General features: G+C 36.2%; 1 protein-coding gene across 1 annotated transcript; it reads left to right on the top strand.

Moving 5' to 3' along the window:
- The first annotated feature begins 357 nt into the window (after nt 1–357).
- On the top strand, nt 358–13,802 carry LOC112565732 (NADP-dependent malic enzyme-like). Its single transcript, XM_025241407.1, has 13 exons — nt 358–580; nt 1,258–1,387; nt 2,296–2,579; nt 2,820–2,895; nt 3,304–3,465; nt 4,469–4,572; nt 5,194–5,303; nt 6,027–6,124; nt 6,260–6,373; nt 7,997–8,108; nt 8,904–9,046; nt 9,264–9,434; nt 10,182–13,802. The coding sequence occupies exons 1-13, from the start codon at nt 519–521 to the stop codon at nt 10,419–10,421; spliced, it is 1,806 nt and encodes a 601-aa protein (XP_025097192.1). The 5' UTR covers nt 358–518; the 3' UTR covers nt 10,422–13,802.
- Nucleotides 13,803–14,200: the final 398 nt, after the last annotated feature.

Raw genomic sequence — 14,200 nt, 5'->3', positions numbered from 1 at the left:
CTTGACGTATGGAGAGCATTTATTATCAGCGAGCCTAGTAGGTACAATGCAAACACGCGACCTCGTCGTTCACAGTCGGAAGAGTCAAAGTTGAAACAGAAGAAGCGTCTTGTTAAACAACCAATCACAGCGCGCTCAATCATCTCATAGTAAACCTAGCGAAACTGGATACTTGTTTACTGAACAACACTCTGCAGAAATATAATTATAGCAAATGTAAGCCAAATAGCACAATTGCATCAATTTTGTGGATACTTGTAGTGGTACAAAATTTTGGAAATTTGGTTGATTTCGAGCCTACTCCTCTTTCCACAGAGAGCTCATTTCTGCTGCGGAAAGTTTGTAGCAAGTTTGTAAAATACCTGAGGCCAAACAGTTCGTCTGCTAGTTATGGGAGCTCACTCTTGAGGACTTGTGAAGAGCTACACGACCTCGGCTAGCAGACACTTGCTTCAGATCAGCACTGGTATGCTAACTGGTCGATAGAACACTGCCCGGAGTATAATTTCGTTTGCACCATGGCTATGAATCTCACAAACCAAGCTATTCGAAGAGCAGCAGTCGCTGTAATGCCACCATGGTAGGTATTTGATTACATTTGATTGCTTTTTTTATTGAATGAAAACCAAGAGCAGCATCCTTGACATTGCTTTAGAAGGACACTAAAGTGTAAGGTCAGACACTGCTTCTTGTGTATACCGCGACTGCAGACCAAAAACAAAAACAATAAAAAAAAAAAAAAAAAACAAACACCGAGCATAAGTGCTTCATGAAAACCTTACGATAAATCAGTGCTTTGTAGCAGTGCATAAGAAAACACCTCATATATTATTCACCACATATTTTTTTACAAGCTAGTATTTTCCCTTCCTCCTTCCAGCTTTGTCTACTACTGCATAATAAACAACATCAGTAACCCCACCGTCCTCAGCAATGCTGCATCCTCTGGTTCATTGTATAATTGTTTCATGGCGCTCTTTTAAAAAAAAATTGTTGAAGGTTTGGACAATACTAGCATGCATGTGTGCTTACAAATATTTCCCTTGTAACCACCATAGGAACCATTGTTTACAACACCGGCATTGAGACAGCGGCACAAGGTTCAACATAATTCCACAAATTTAGCAGTCCCATACTCAAGCAGTATCACTTAAGAAAGTTATTTCATCACAGTTTGGTTTTGCAATAATAAAAGAAAGATGGATGAGAAAGGTGTGTTGCTAGAAGAATTCTTTTTCTTTTCTGTTGAAACTGTAGGCAGCGACAGCTAGCTGCCTCATTTTACACATCAGGGACTCAGGCAACTAAAAAGCAAGACAAACATGTAGAAGTCAACCATTCAAGAGTGAGAGGGATAGACATTTTGAGGAACCCTAGACTGAATAAGGTAAATTGTTTAATGCCTTATATTCACTTTTTGAAAGGTGTTTGTAAGTTAAATTGTCTGATTTTTAATAAATATATTGAATAAGTGGTAATTTTATTATATTTTTATTAAGGTGTGCCCGAAGTATTTTAAGCAGCTGTCTTTTAAAAAATAATAAATGTAAACAATGCTACGTTTTTAAAAAAATTTTAAAGATATAAGAACAATCTGGTCATTGGTGCTTTCAATTTTAAAGCAGATAATCATGGGTTTAAAGCTGGTTGACAATGAGAAAACTCCTGTCTGTCTATTACCAAATGAGTACAAGACTTATTAGGGAAGGTAAAAGGTGTTTGAAGATGAGGGTTGGGCTCAGCTTTATCACATTCTGCGGCCAAGACATAGTAAACCATGTACAGTTGATCATTCCTACTGCCAGCATACCAGTTTTCTTTTTCTTTTCTGAGAGCTAGTTTTCCACTTTATGCAACATTGTACAGTGTCCTGAAAGGCTGACGTTCCACCTTATGGCAGTAAAGAATATTCCAACTCAGGGGAGGGAAGTGAGGGTATTCGTCAGACCAGATGAAAGCATTTAGTGAAGCATGACAGCTATTCTAGACAACACTGAGTGTGCTTTTCACCTCCTTCTTAAGGATCAATCCCTTCTTTCTTTAAGGTGGATGTTCACCATTGAAGGCAGTCCCCATTATGACGTTATAAATGTTTACAGGAATGCCTTAAGTTTGGAGATGTGGATCAAAAGACTTTATATTCCTAGTTATGCCAGTTCTCGGCATAGTTATGCCAGTTCTCAGCAATATTTTCTCAGTGGAAACTTTTATTTTATTGGGGTCAGAGAACAAACCTGATTGGGTTTCTATATACATAGTTTTGAAAATTAAGATGTTTGTTATATGTCTATGTAGGGCACAGCTTTCAACCTCAAAGAAAGACAGCTGATGGGTATTCAAGGGTTAGTTCCACCTGTTGTGAGAAGCATGGATGAGCAAGTCGTCAGAGTCATGACCAACTTTTATAAACGGCCCACTGATCTTGACCGCTACATTTACCTCATGGCACTACAGGACCGCAATGAGCATCTCTTTTATCATGTTCTGACAGAACACGTAGAGGAGATGATGCCAATAGTGTATACACCCACTGTTGGCCAAGCATGTCAGGAATATGGTGTAATCTTTAGACGTCCCAGGTAAGCCCAGGGAAGTTGCAGTGTAGCGCTCTATCAAAAAGTATTTTTTGGAAATGTTTTGGTGCTTTTAGTGTTAATATATGGTGTAATCTTTAGACGTCCCAGGTAAGCCCAGGGAAGTTGCAGTGTAGCGCTCTATCAAAAAGTATTTTTTGGAAATGTTTTGGTGCTTTTAGTGTTAATGTATTCCTAATGGTGTTAATCTGTGGGGTATTTATAAGATGCTATTCTTTATTTCAGGGGGCTCTTTATCTCAATCAAGGATGCTGGCCACATTTATGACATTCTCTGCAACTGGCCAGAGCGCAATGTCAAGGTATGCAGGCTACAACTATTCCTGATATAGATTTTCTCAGTATAGTTTTTTGCAGATGTTTCTTAAAAAAAAAAAATACTGCAGTTTCTTTTTTAAAGATTGTGTCCATTTTATTCATGGTGTTTGCTAACATATTCTTCCTTTTATAATGGTTTTCATCTTTCCTTTGCTTTGTTGACTATTACTGTCTTTATTGACTATTACTGTCTTTATTGACATCTAGATTGTCTTCCCTGGTGTTATGTTCACTTTTCCATTATCTTTGAGCTACCAAAACCTTTGAAATTAGTCTTTAAAATGTTGTACTTAACAAGATTTCCATTAGGTTGACAGAATCTTGCTATATTTGACAGGTGTTGTTTGATCTTTATCTCAGTCTGTTTTTTGTTTTTTTTATAATCCATGCAGGCCATTGTAGTAACGGATGGTGAGCGCATTCTTGGACTTGGTGACTTGGGTGTATATGGTATGGGAATCCCAGTAGGCAAGCTCTCACTGTACACAGCTCTGGGCGGCATCAACCCAGCCAAGTGCTTGCCCATTTGCCTTGATGTTGGCACAAACAATGAGGTGAGATTTTGAAGGGGCTGACTTTGCTGTTCATTGAGTGTTCAGGGATTATGGCTTATGGCTACGTGCAGATTTGGTAAAACTGTCTTTGTGGGAATTACATGACTAATAGCAATTAAAGATTAATATTAAAGGGAATTTATATAGCGTAGTAACAGAAGGCTTAATATTCTTTAGAAAGGAAAGACAAACACATAAAGGACACAGAATGTGCATAACACACGCAACACACATGCCAATGAGATCAAAGCATGTAGGCGAACAGATACATCAACAGAGAGAAACGTAAGACAGGAAAACCTGTAAACAAAGTATGCTGGGACAACTCAGCGTTAAAAGAACTGCCAGACTTTGCGGACCGAAAAAAGTAAGTCTGAGGTATCACATGAAACTGGCAGAAAATACAGAGCAGTCATACTGCCCACAAACTGGAGACTCCAACACACTGTAATGCATGTTTCAGCAGTGACAGAAACTAGATTACATAGCACTTGGCTGCCAAGTTTGCCTCCCACAAAGATGAGTGGCATGCCATGATCAGTTGGGAAAATTCATGGAGCAATTGTAGAAAAGCCTTGGCATAATAAAAGATGATCTATTTGATTAAAAGACACAAAAGTGGAGGATGCGAGATTGAATAGCAAGTGCAAAACCCTAATTTATATGATTTAGCACATAAACTTTTTAAAGTGTGCTATTTTGAATATCCCTCTCTCCATAACAGACAGGCACATGCACACAGCATTTAAACAATAGAGTTGCCTGAATACAACAGGCACTCCTTGGTTCATGTAATTGCCGTCCATTCCTTTAACAGTTTAAACTTTTTTCAATAGATGGTTATTAAAGCAAAGCTGTTTGTATGCAAAAGCAACATTGTACTTTAAAGTATTTTTTTTATTATTTATCAGTTCAGCAGGGCATTTACACAAGAATGTCAAATATTTCTTGTTTGGTTTAACCGTTATCTTTTATGCAATATTTTTCTCTATTTCTCCATCAGAAACTTCACAAGGACCCACTATACATTGGGTGGGCTCATAAACGAATAACTGGTGCGCGATATGATGCTTTCATAGATGAATTCATGCAAGCTGTGGTGAAAAGGTAAGCAGTGTTAGCGCATACTATTTGATCAGAAATCATTTTGATTTTTAGGTGAAATACATAAAAATTGCATTTTTTAAAGATTGCTGAAATCTGGTGAATGTGAACAAACACATATTTCCATACACACATTGACATACTTGCTCTTGCTCTCTCTTACACAATTAGCCAGGGTGCAGAAGTGCAGGCTACATTACAGCTTTCCTTGATTCCTTGATTATAAACTTTTTCAGTTCTGTTTGTTTGGTTTTTTTTTTGTAGACATTTCTTTTTAAAATGTGTTTTTTTAGGAGATTGCATTTGTTCATGATGTTTGTTTCTTTGATGAAGTTTTAATTCTAGGTGACCATGTTGCAGAGAAATATAAATGAAGTATATTTTTCGTATTTTTGAGCATTTTTGGTTTATTGTTGTTGACTATTTCATTAATATTATTTATTCACATGCACACACCAATCTTGCAACATGCATGCATACATATACATCACACAGATGCATACACACAAATATATAGGTATAGACATACAAGAACCACAGTTACATTATGTTGATTTGTGTGTGTGTGTGTGCATATACTAATGCTTGTGCTTCTAATGCAGCTATTTTAAAATACCTTGGCAGGTATGGTCAGAATTGCTTGATTCAATTTGAGGACTTTGGCAACCATAATGCTTTTCGCTTTCTGGAGAAATACAGAAGCAAGTACTGCACTTTCAATGATGACATTCAGGGTTAGTGTTCATCTTTTGGTATTTTTCTGTTGTAGAATAGTGATGTGCAATCTTTTCTTTTTTCATAGGATGGTGATTGAATGACTATTTTTGTTGAAAGACAGAAATTTGTGCAATCAGATCGTGATTTTTTTTTACTGTCTCCTTAATTTAATGAAACCAGTGAAAAGAAGAAACTATAACTATTTATTAGTATATAATTATGAATGCTTTAGTTTTAAAGTTTTTCTTCTGGCTTCATCTATTTTTGTCAGCAACTCCAACAGCACAATAAACCAAGATTAAAAATAAAATATTAAGTTATGCATATTAGGGGATCTAGAAATCTGCACAAATGCTACATCTGATTAATTAAAATAAAGACAGTTCAGAGATTAAGACGACCTTTGAAAGGTCCTGTTTAGCTATAAGGTCTACTTTTTGCTTCCCCTTTACAAACTCTTGGGCCTCCATCATTTCTTTTTAGAGTCCATATTGTGATCTATTCAGGTTTTTGGGTTGAAAAAGACTATTACAAGTCCAGGCTGATGATGCTTCTGATTTGCCATATCAATAAATGTACAATGCAATGTTTAGTTTCAAAACAAATTTCCTCCTTGCCCCATTTTTCAGATATTGAGTAATTTGTGTAAAAGTGAGTGTACATTAGTTGATCTAACCTTTAAAATCTAGTTATGTATATGCATGTGGGCATGCTTGTGTGTGTTCTGTTTGTCTGAGCAGGCACAGCATCTGTCGCTACTGCAGGGGTCATTGCTGCTATGCGCATTACAGGCAGAAAGTTGGCAGACAACACATTTGTTTTTCAAGGTGCAGGAGAGGTAAGTTGTTATATTTTACTGTAGAACTGATAACTATGGTAGTAATTATAGCAGCGACAAACGTTTTTGTCAATTTTATTCTATAAGATATTAAAATACAATTATAGAGTTATCAAGGGGACAGCACTGTTGCAGGCTTCCATAGGGATAGCAGAGTTGCTTGCCCTTGCCATGCAGGATGAAGGGTTAGGCAAAGAAGAGGCATACAGCAAACTGTGGATGGTTGATTCACGTGGACTCCTGGTCAAGGTAATTTTTAAGATATCAGTTATCACCTGTGATCACAGTTTTTGTTTGAATGACTGGAAAAGTCCATCAAATGGTAAAGTTTGTTTTTTGTCCATCCACTTAAATTGTATTGCCTACCACAAGGCATTCATTCAAACACACTTTATCAAGATAACCCAGAAGGATAGCCATAGGGTGTTAAAAGCTTTACTACCAGCAGTTTCTGTGACCACACAGCAAACACTCACAACAAACTTTCACATTCTCACAGCAGGCATTCACACTTTCAAAGACTAAGACTGTACATGGATTCAAGGCCTGGCTTGTACATGACATATGTGAGAGTACACAATGAACCCTTCACATCTGTCAAAGCTGGCTTTGTGTGCTTGATGACGGGGTCATTCACTGGCTTGCTTTCTTTTCACCCTGGATGCTTGTCAAGGTAGCCATGTTATTATTAGCACGCTCTTAAAGTCTCTGCTGTGAGTTGAAACCTTGATTGCATCCCATCTCCCTCGTATACCCACTGAGTGGATAATGTGCCATAGATGGTTGGCCATATCAAAAGACCGCTGGTCTTTGCTACTCAGATGTACTGAGCATGGGGTTGGGTGCTTCCCCAACAGTGCCACTGACCACTCAGCCTAGAGGGTATCTAAGCCATCCTCTACACTGCAAGCTTATCCCATTTAGTTTACATTTCAAATAGAGCAAAGTAATATTTTTTGCAGTACGTTAAAGGTTGGATGTTTATTGTGAGCTGTAAGTTTATATTGTGTGTGCCATGTTCCAAAATGACATCACAGAGTTGGCCTTGATGCTTAATGTGAATGTTAATGTTTAGTTTTTGTATGTCACAAATAGACTCGTATCATTAGCTTAGATTTTAGAAACTGGTTTTTTGTAAGGATGATACATTTGAAGAGCGTCAGGTATTTCAGATGGTCTTACTAGATGTGATTGTGCATGTAATTCAAATTGTACAAGTTCCAGTATTGTCAAGAATTGAAATTTTTGAGGTGGAAATGATGGGAAAATATTTCATTCATAAGCCAGAAAAACCCCTTTAAGTATATTGCATACATTTTTTTAAAACTGGTTTAAAACTTTTTAAAATAAAGAATTCAGTTTAATAAGAATTTAATATACAGTCGGACCTCGATAAGTCGACCTTCCCTAAGTCAAAAACCTCCCTATATCGAATTAATTGTTAGTTCCCAGCCAAATACCTGCCCTATTACGCCATTTTCCCTAACTCAAAAACTCGGTAAGTCGATTTTTTTTTCGGGTCCCTTTGAGTTCGACTTATCGAGGTCCGGCTATAGTAAGAATTCAAGAAAAACTATTAAGAGTTTATGAAATGATAATTTTCTTTTGAAGAGGCTGTGTGTAGAAGTTGGGATATTTTGAAAATGTAAAAACAATTATGAAGAAAAACTGCCTTCTAGGTTAATGATACTTTGAAGTAGCTGATTAAGTGTTTAATAAATATATAATATGAATACTTTATAAAATAAAAGATACCCATATTAAAACTGAGGAAAATTTGAGGAAGACTTCAAAAATAAAAGTGAGAAATTCACATTTCTTTTGCTATAAGATTAAGCTTTAATAATAATCATTTCTGCCTGGCTGGAACAGAACCGACCCTCAGGAGGAATAAGTTCACACAAACTACCTTTTGCCAAAGACTTCAAACCATTGACCAGCTTGGAGGAGATTGTTGATGCAATCAAGCCAACCGCTTTGATTGGTCTGTCTTTTTTTTTTTTTTTTTTGTTTTAGTGGCTGAGATAGTCCGCAAAGCATTTTTTGTAAAAAAAAAGTCACTGGCCACTTGATTATTCCCCCTGGATTATCTGAGGAAAAGATATGTTGTGTGGGAATTTAAAATTAAAAAAGTAACAGATGCACCAATAATAATGTGAATAGGTCTAATTTTCTCAATGAAATAGAGAAAAATGTTACTAGAAAGAAATCATGACATAAGGACAAAAATTAAAACACTCCTTAAATGACTGACATCAGTATCATCCCTTAAATACTTTCTTCCTTGGAATAGGACATGTGAACATATTGTGCTCTTTCATATGGTTGATGTTTTTTGTTGTTTTTTATTTATTTAGGCTATTTTTTGGCTATTTTGCTTCAGTTAGACTAAAATTTCTTGTTGACCTGTAACCCAATGCCTGCTTTCATTTGTAGCAGAAAGGACCTCTTATAATATTGAAAGGCAAAACTAGGCTAGCATTAACATTGATAGTGTAATAACTATTAGTCAAATTGCTGTATAATGGGCACTACACATTCCACAAACAGATATAATGTGCACAAGAATAGCATATAAATGACAGCACAAAATAAATTGGCACTGTTTTGAAAAGCATGGAGCAGGAATTTATTGTTTTGTTTTTTGCTTGTGGCACTGATGTCCATGTAGTATGTATTTTGAATTTTGCATTCTGTAGAAAGAAATTTCCATATTCTTAGCTATAAGAATGAAAAGGAGAGCTTGTGGAATGAGCTAGAACCTTCTCTGTTTCTCCAGGTGCAGCTGCTGTTCCTGGTGCTTTCACAGAAAAGGTGATCCGATCCATGGCATCCTTCAACGATAGGCCCATCATTTTTGCCTTGTCCAACCCTACCAGCATGTCTGAGTGCACTGCTGAACAGGCCTACACCCTGACTGATGTGAGCAAACCCCAAATGTATTACTATGGGAGTACTGACTGAGCAAGTCTCCATAATGTCCGTATCACAATAGTATTCTTGCATTTGTCACACAATTCAAAATGAAGAAACTAGCAACAGTTCTGAACATGTAATTATCAACAGAGGCTTAATGCTTTCTGCTGTAGTGTGAAAGTGGGAAATTGTGGGTTCATGAAAAATATTTTGTATGTTATAGGGTCGATGTGTGTTTGCCAGCGGCAGCCCCTTCCCACCATGCACGATTGGTGGGAAGACATACTACCCTGGGCAGGGAAATAATGCCTACATTTTCCCTGGTGTTGCCTTGGGAGTGCTTACTTGTGGTGTCAGACATATTGATGACCGGGTCTTCCTATATGCTGCAAAGGTAAATTGGTTTTGGAATTAACAGCTCTAAAGTAACAGGTCATTAATTCCCACACCATGAATTAAAATCTTTCAACCAAGTAGGCAGGTTTTTATTTGTTTGTGGGGTGTGGAATAAGTTAAAAAAATGAAAAGATGGGTATTGTGATATCATGCTTTAGACTCCAGTGTAGAGTTTTATAAATAGTGTATTGACAGGGAAACTGTCGAGAATCATCTGATGAATGGTTCTTCCCAAAACACTTGATAGTAGGAGCCATTTCTTTTAAAATCAGTTTGTCAATAGCATTCTTTTTTTTGAATGTTCCTTTCATCAAAAGTTTCTTCTTCCTCATAGGCGAATAGTTTTTTTTTTTTCAACTACTGATGGCTTTCATTTGCTAGTCTGTCTGTAACTTTGTTGCCTGGTAATTGCACTGGGGCGAGACCTACTGAATAATTAATCACTAAAACTTGTGATGAAGGTTATATCAGGGTTTAGCATGTTACATATTTTAGTTTCTAGGAAAGTGGCAGTTGAAAATTTTCTGCAACTCTTGAAATCATTGCCATATGCTGCAAACATGCTGTTTGGCTCCTTGGAGTGGCTTCAGTACATCACACTATTTTTTAGATGTCAAAGTGTCTGGCTCTAGTCATAGTAGTCATAGTCACAGGAGAAATGGCCACATAAGTTCATCTTGATTTATTGTTTGCTATATCAGTACGTATAGGAGATAATTCTAAGTTACTATGTTCATGTTCTCAGGCACTGGCTAACCTTGTGACACAAGAGCACCTTGCAGAGGGTCGTGTCTACCCCCCTCTGTCTCAGATCAGAGAAGTATCTGCAGCTATTGCAACTGAGGTTGCTGAGAATGTTTACAGGGATGGAATGGCATCTGCATACCCCGAACCAGCTAACAAAGCTGCCTACATTCAATCCTTCGTTTATAACACAGAATATGAAAGCTTTGAACCAGCAACATGGGATTGGCCAGAAAATTAGGCTGATACAAAGGGCTATCTCTTAGAGCAAATAAGTACAGATTTACTCGTCAACAGTGCGTAAAAGGTGGACTTTTTTTTACTTATATCTGTAGTTTCGTTATTTTCCATGCATTGCAAATTTTAGTGGATGGCTAATATTACGTGTTCAGGCAACAGCTTATGCCTTTCATTTGTATGTGTAGTACTACTCAAGATTTCTGTCCTTATTTTTTAAATGCAAGTAGAATTTGTTTATACTGTGCTATTTACATGCAGGTTTGGTATGTGCAGATATATTTTTAATTTCATCTTTGTATAACTAGATGAGTGTGATGCTAGTGTAGAAGTGAGATAATGGGCTCTTTTTGCTGAACAGCAGGCTGTTTCATTTCTATTTTCATTTTGTTTATCTTCGTTAGTTGCTTTTTAGTACTTTAGTATTCTTTTCATGGTGAAAAAAAGATTTGTATACAGGTTTATATACAGGGCTTATTTTATGGACATTTTGAACATTTTTAGTTACGGGTGTATGCTTGGGTGCCTGAGTTTAATGATAATTTGTATATGCTTCCCACTGAACATAATGAAAACATTTATATTTATTGAAATACCAAATACGAGAAGAAATCATGACAATTTCAGTGTTGAATATTCTGTGCCTGATGAGGCCAAATTACAAATTCTTACAGCAATTTTTACCAAATCATTGTACACATTAGAAAAATTGAGTGAACAGCATGATAGCCAGAAATACATTGTACCATTCCTTTCAAACTTTTTAGATCTCTGTGTTCATAAAATAATTTCAGTTGTGTTCTTTGGTTACTGCTCAAGTATACAGGTTATCAGGCCTTTTTTTCTTCAGTGCTTTTCCTATCACCTGTAGTTTGTTCTGAACTGTATATTGCAGTCATTTGAGTTGCAGTAATATTACATTATTGAGTACCATAAATCTTTAATGTCTACCTCTATCCATAATTGAAAATATTTTTTGGTTGGGAGCTACGATGAGTAATATGTACAACAGTAGTATTATACACCCACAAGCTACACTGCTAAACATGCTTTGAACTATCCAACGAGAATTGCATCCGGAGTGAACAATTTCATTATTTGCATAAACTAAGGTGTGAAATAAGAGATAAAATAGGCTTTTGCAGCAACGATCAAAGATGAAGCTGAAAGAAAATTTGCGCTGTTGAGAATGAGACGTCATGATCAAGCATGATATCACTAGAGATTACTGAAAGTTTTTTGTTTCCATGTGGTTATACATCCATGTTGAAGTGGTTGAATAGGATTTAATATGGAGTTTTAAATGAAAGTTTAAGTGAAAGACTTGTAAGGAGTAATACGGCAATTATAGTGCATTTACCTGGATTGAATCTCAATGGCCTTTAAGTTATTTGTTGAAACCTTAAAACAGCATACACTGTGCATTATGGAGACATGTTTCAGGCATTCATGGAAATCATCCTTGATCTTTTTTCCAACAATCCATTGATAATATAATGTGGCAAAGGTGTAATTACAAATTGTATACTATTTCAGACAGCATACAAGTGATATACTATGTTCTTTGCATATATTAGTCATTTTTTCTTTACTACATTTATGTATCTTAGACATACACTGATGCACACAACCACAAATGTGAATGCACGCATGTGCCCAGAGACCTATATGCACACACAAGCATATATATGTATGCTATCATGAGTGCGTAATAGCAAATTCACTCCACCACTAAATTGTCCACAATTTCATGTTAAAACCTCTGATTAATTGCTTTATTACAATCATAGGCAGTGCCTCAAAGTATGCCTATGAGTTAAATTCTGGTTCAAATTTCTTCATATTAACTAGACCATGATGCTAAGATTGTTTGGTTCTAAAACGAATGATGAGGAGTCGTGTCACTTGTTTTTTGAATGCTACACACCACTGCTGTTGAAACAATTGCTCACCCTCTTGCTCAATCCAAGTGGCTCAGAAGGCCTTGTTTTAAATGCTAATGGATGTAGATTTTTTTCACCAAAGAAAGCAACTTGGTATGATTCCTAATTCTTGAGGAAAATTGAACATGAAATTTTGGTTGATCTTCTCAGCACTAGAAGACAAGAAATTAAAAATATGTAAAAATTTACCTTCTGAACCCTGCCCTCTTACTCCATTTGCTAGATGGATTCCAAACCCTTTGAGGCTGCATGTTAGCCAATCCAAATTTGGCAGTTGGGATACATAATAATCATATTGCAAAAGTAAACAACTGTCTACACCTCTTGTTTATATACAATAACATTTACAGTGTTCAGTAATTTAATCTCTGTGCAAATGCTCAACTGTATGTACTAGTGATGCACAGACATGCAGACACTGCTTACTATCAAAGCATACCCAAAGTTAAGCTGTGGCATGATCTTATTTCTTAGCTATTTTCTGTTTGGTATTGTCAACACACCAGCTTTTTAAATGTGTAAATTAGCATTTAGAACATATCTTTTATGTAAACATAGTTTTGCTTTTTAAAAACTACCCATTTGAGGTTCACATGTTGATAAGACTGGTGCTGGAACTCGATGATCACGGGATTTCTTGATGTTTCATTGTCCAGTAAAGTACAAATTTTGATTATTTTTGTAAATTTATCAATGCAAGAAGCGTTAAAGGTATATAGCAGTGGTGCCCAACCTTTCCTTACCTGAAGGCCGCATTGGACATGACATAAAATTTCCTGGGCCAGAACATGGCGGTTTTGCTAGAATCATGACATTAAAAATGAAATTATGTTGTCTGGTTAAAATGAGGGGGCCAGATGAGACACCTTTTGCAGGCCAGATGTGGCCAGTGGGCAGTAGGTTGGGCATCCCTGGTATTTAGTAAATGATTGCAAGATATTCTTTTAAAAAAAACTTCTGAGTAGGTGTTTTGGGGTACATGTTCATTGAGTATTGAAAGATGTTGAATGCCACCACGATGAGTTATGCTGTATTTTTCTTCATGACAATGAGACGGCTCATCAGTTTTGCTTTTTTCCTAATCTGCAAAGTGGATTCTTTCTCCAGTATCATAATCTATACAGTCCACTTCCATTACTACGTGTGCCATTAGAAAGATTACTGTGTGTATTAAAATAAAACTTATTACTCATGTTTGCAACATTGTTTATTCTCATGTTTTTTTTATCTGTTCATGTTGTCATTCACAGTAATGTGTAACTATTTTTTGAGAGTTTGGTAAACTAACATGTTGTGTCTTTTTGTATGTTTTTTGAATATCTTTGTGGAGAATGAGCAGGAAAGAAAGGCCACTTTAACATATTTCTTAGACATAAAAACAAAAAAAACCCCAATTAAATATTTAGACAATGTCAGAAGTTAATTAAACATTACAAGAACTTGCTGTTTACGCATTATTTATACAGAATTTATGGATGCCTGAAAATCATTGATATTGCACTTCTGTAGAACTTTGCTTATCTGTAGCTGCTTTGGATGAAAACCTGATGAAAGCAATCAGTTCATTTGCCTTATTTTTACATGGTATAATCCGCATATCGTAAGAGAATGATGGGCAAGTATGACAACTTCTTTCAGCCCTGACTTGAAAAATGGCAAAATCAAATTAATTATCTATGCAGTTTCAGTTGCAATTGTAAAATTAAAAAAAATAAGTCATCAAAGCGCAGTACAATAGCTCAACAATTAAAGTAACCGCAGGACCTCACCAACAGACAGTTCAAATACATATGGAGACCAGCATTGAGAAGAACAAAGTTATTGTCAATGGCAGCGACAA

The sequence above is a fragment of the Pomacea canaliculata genome, linkage group LG6 (assembly GCF_003073045.1).
Source record: "Pomacea canaliculata isolate SZHN2017 linkage group LG6, ASM307304v1, whole genome shotgun sequence".
Taxonomy (NCBI): domain Eukaryota; kingdom Metazoa; phylum Mollusca; class Gastropoda; order Architaenioglossa; family Ampullariidae; genus Pomacea; species Pomacea canaliculata.
The sequence above is the reverse complement of the archived record's forward strand: the minus strand, read 5'-3'. Positions and strand labels throughout refer to the sequence as shown.

Excerpts from the sequence above, each read along its gene's own strand:
- LOC112565732 (XM_025241407.1), top strand. The coding sequence starts at position 519 with ATGGCTATGAATCTCACAAACCAAGCTATTCGAAGAGCAGCAGTCGCT. Across the intron at positions 8,109-8,903 it reads CAAGCCAACCGCTTTGATTG|GTGCAGCTGCTGTTCCTGGT; the intron begins GTCTGTCTTTTT and ends CTGTTTCTCCAG. Across the intron at positions 9,047-9,263 it reads AGGCCTACACCCTGACTGAT|GGTCGATGTGTGTTTGCCAG; the intron begins GTGAGCAAACCC and ends TGTATGTTATAG.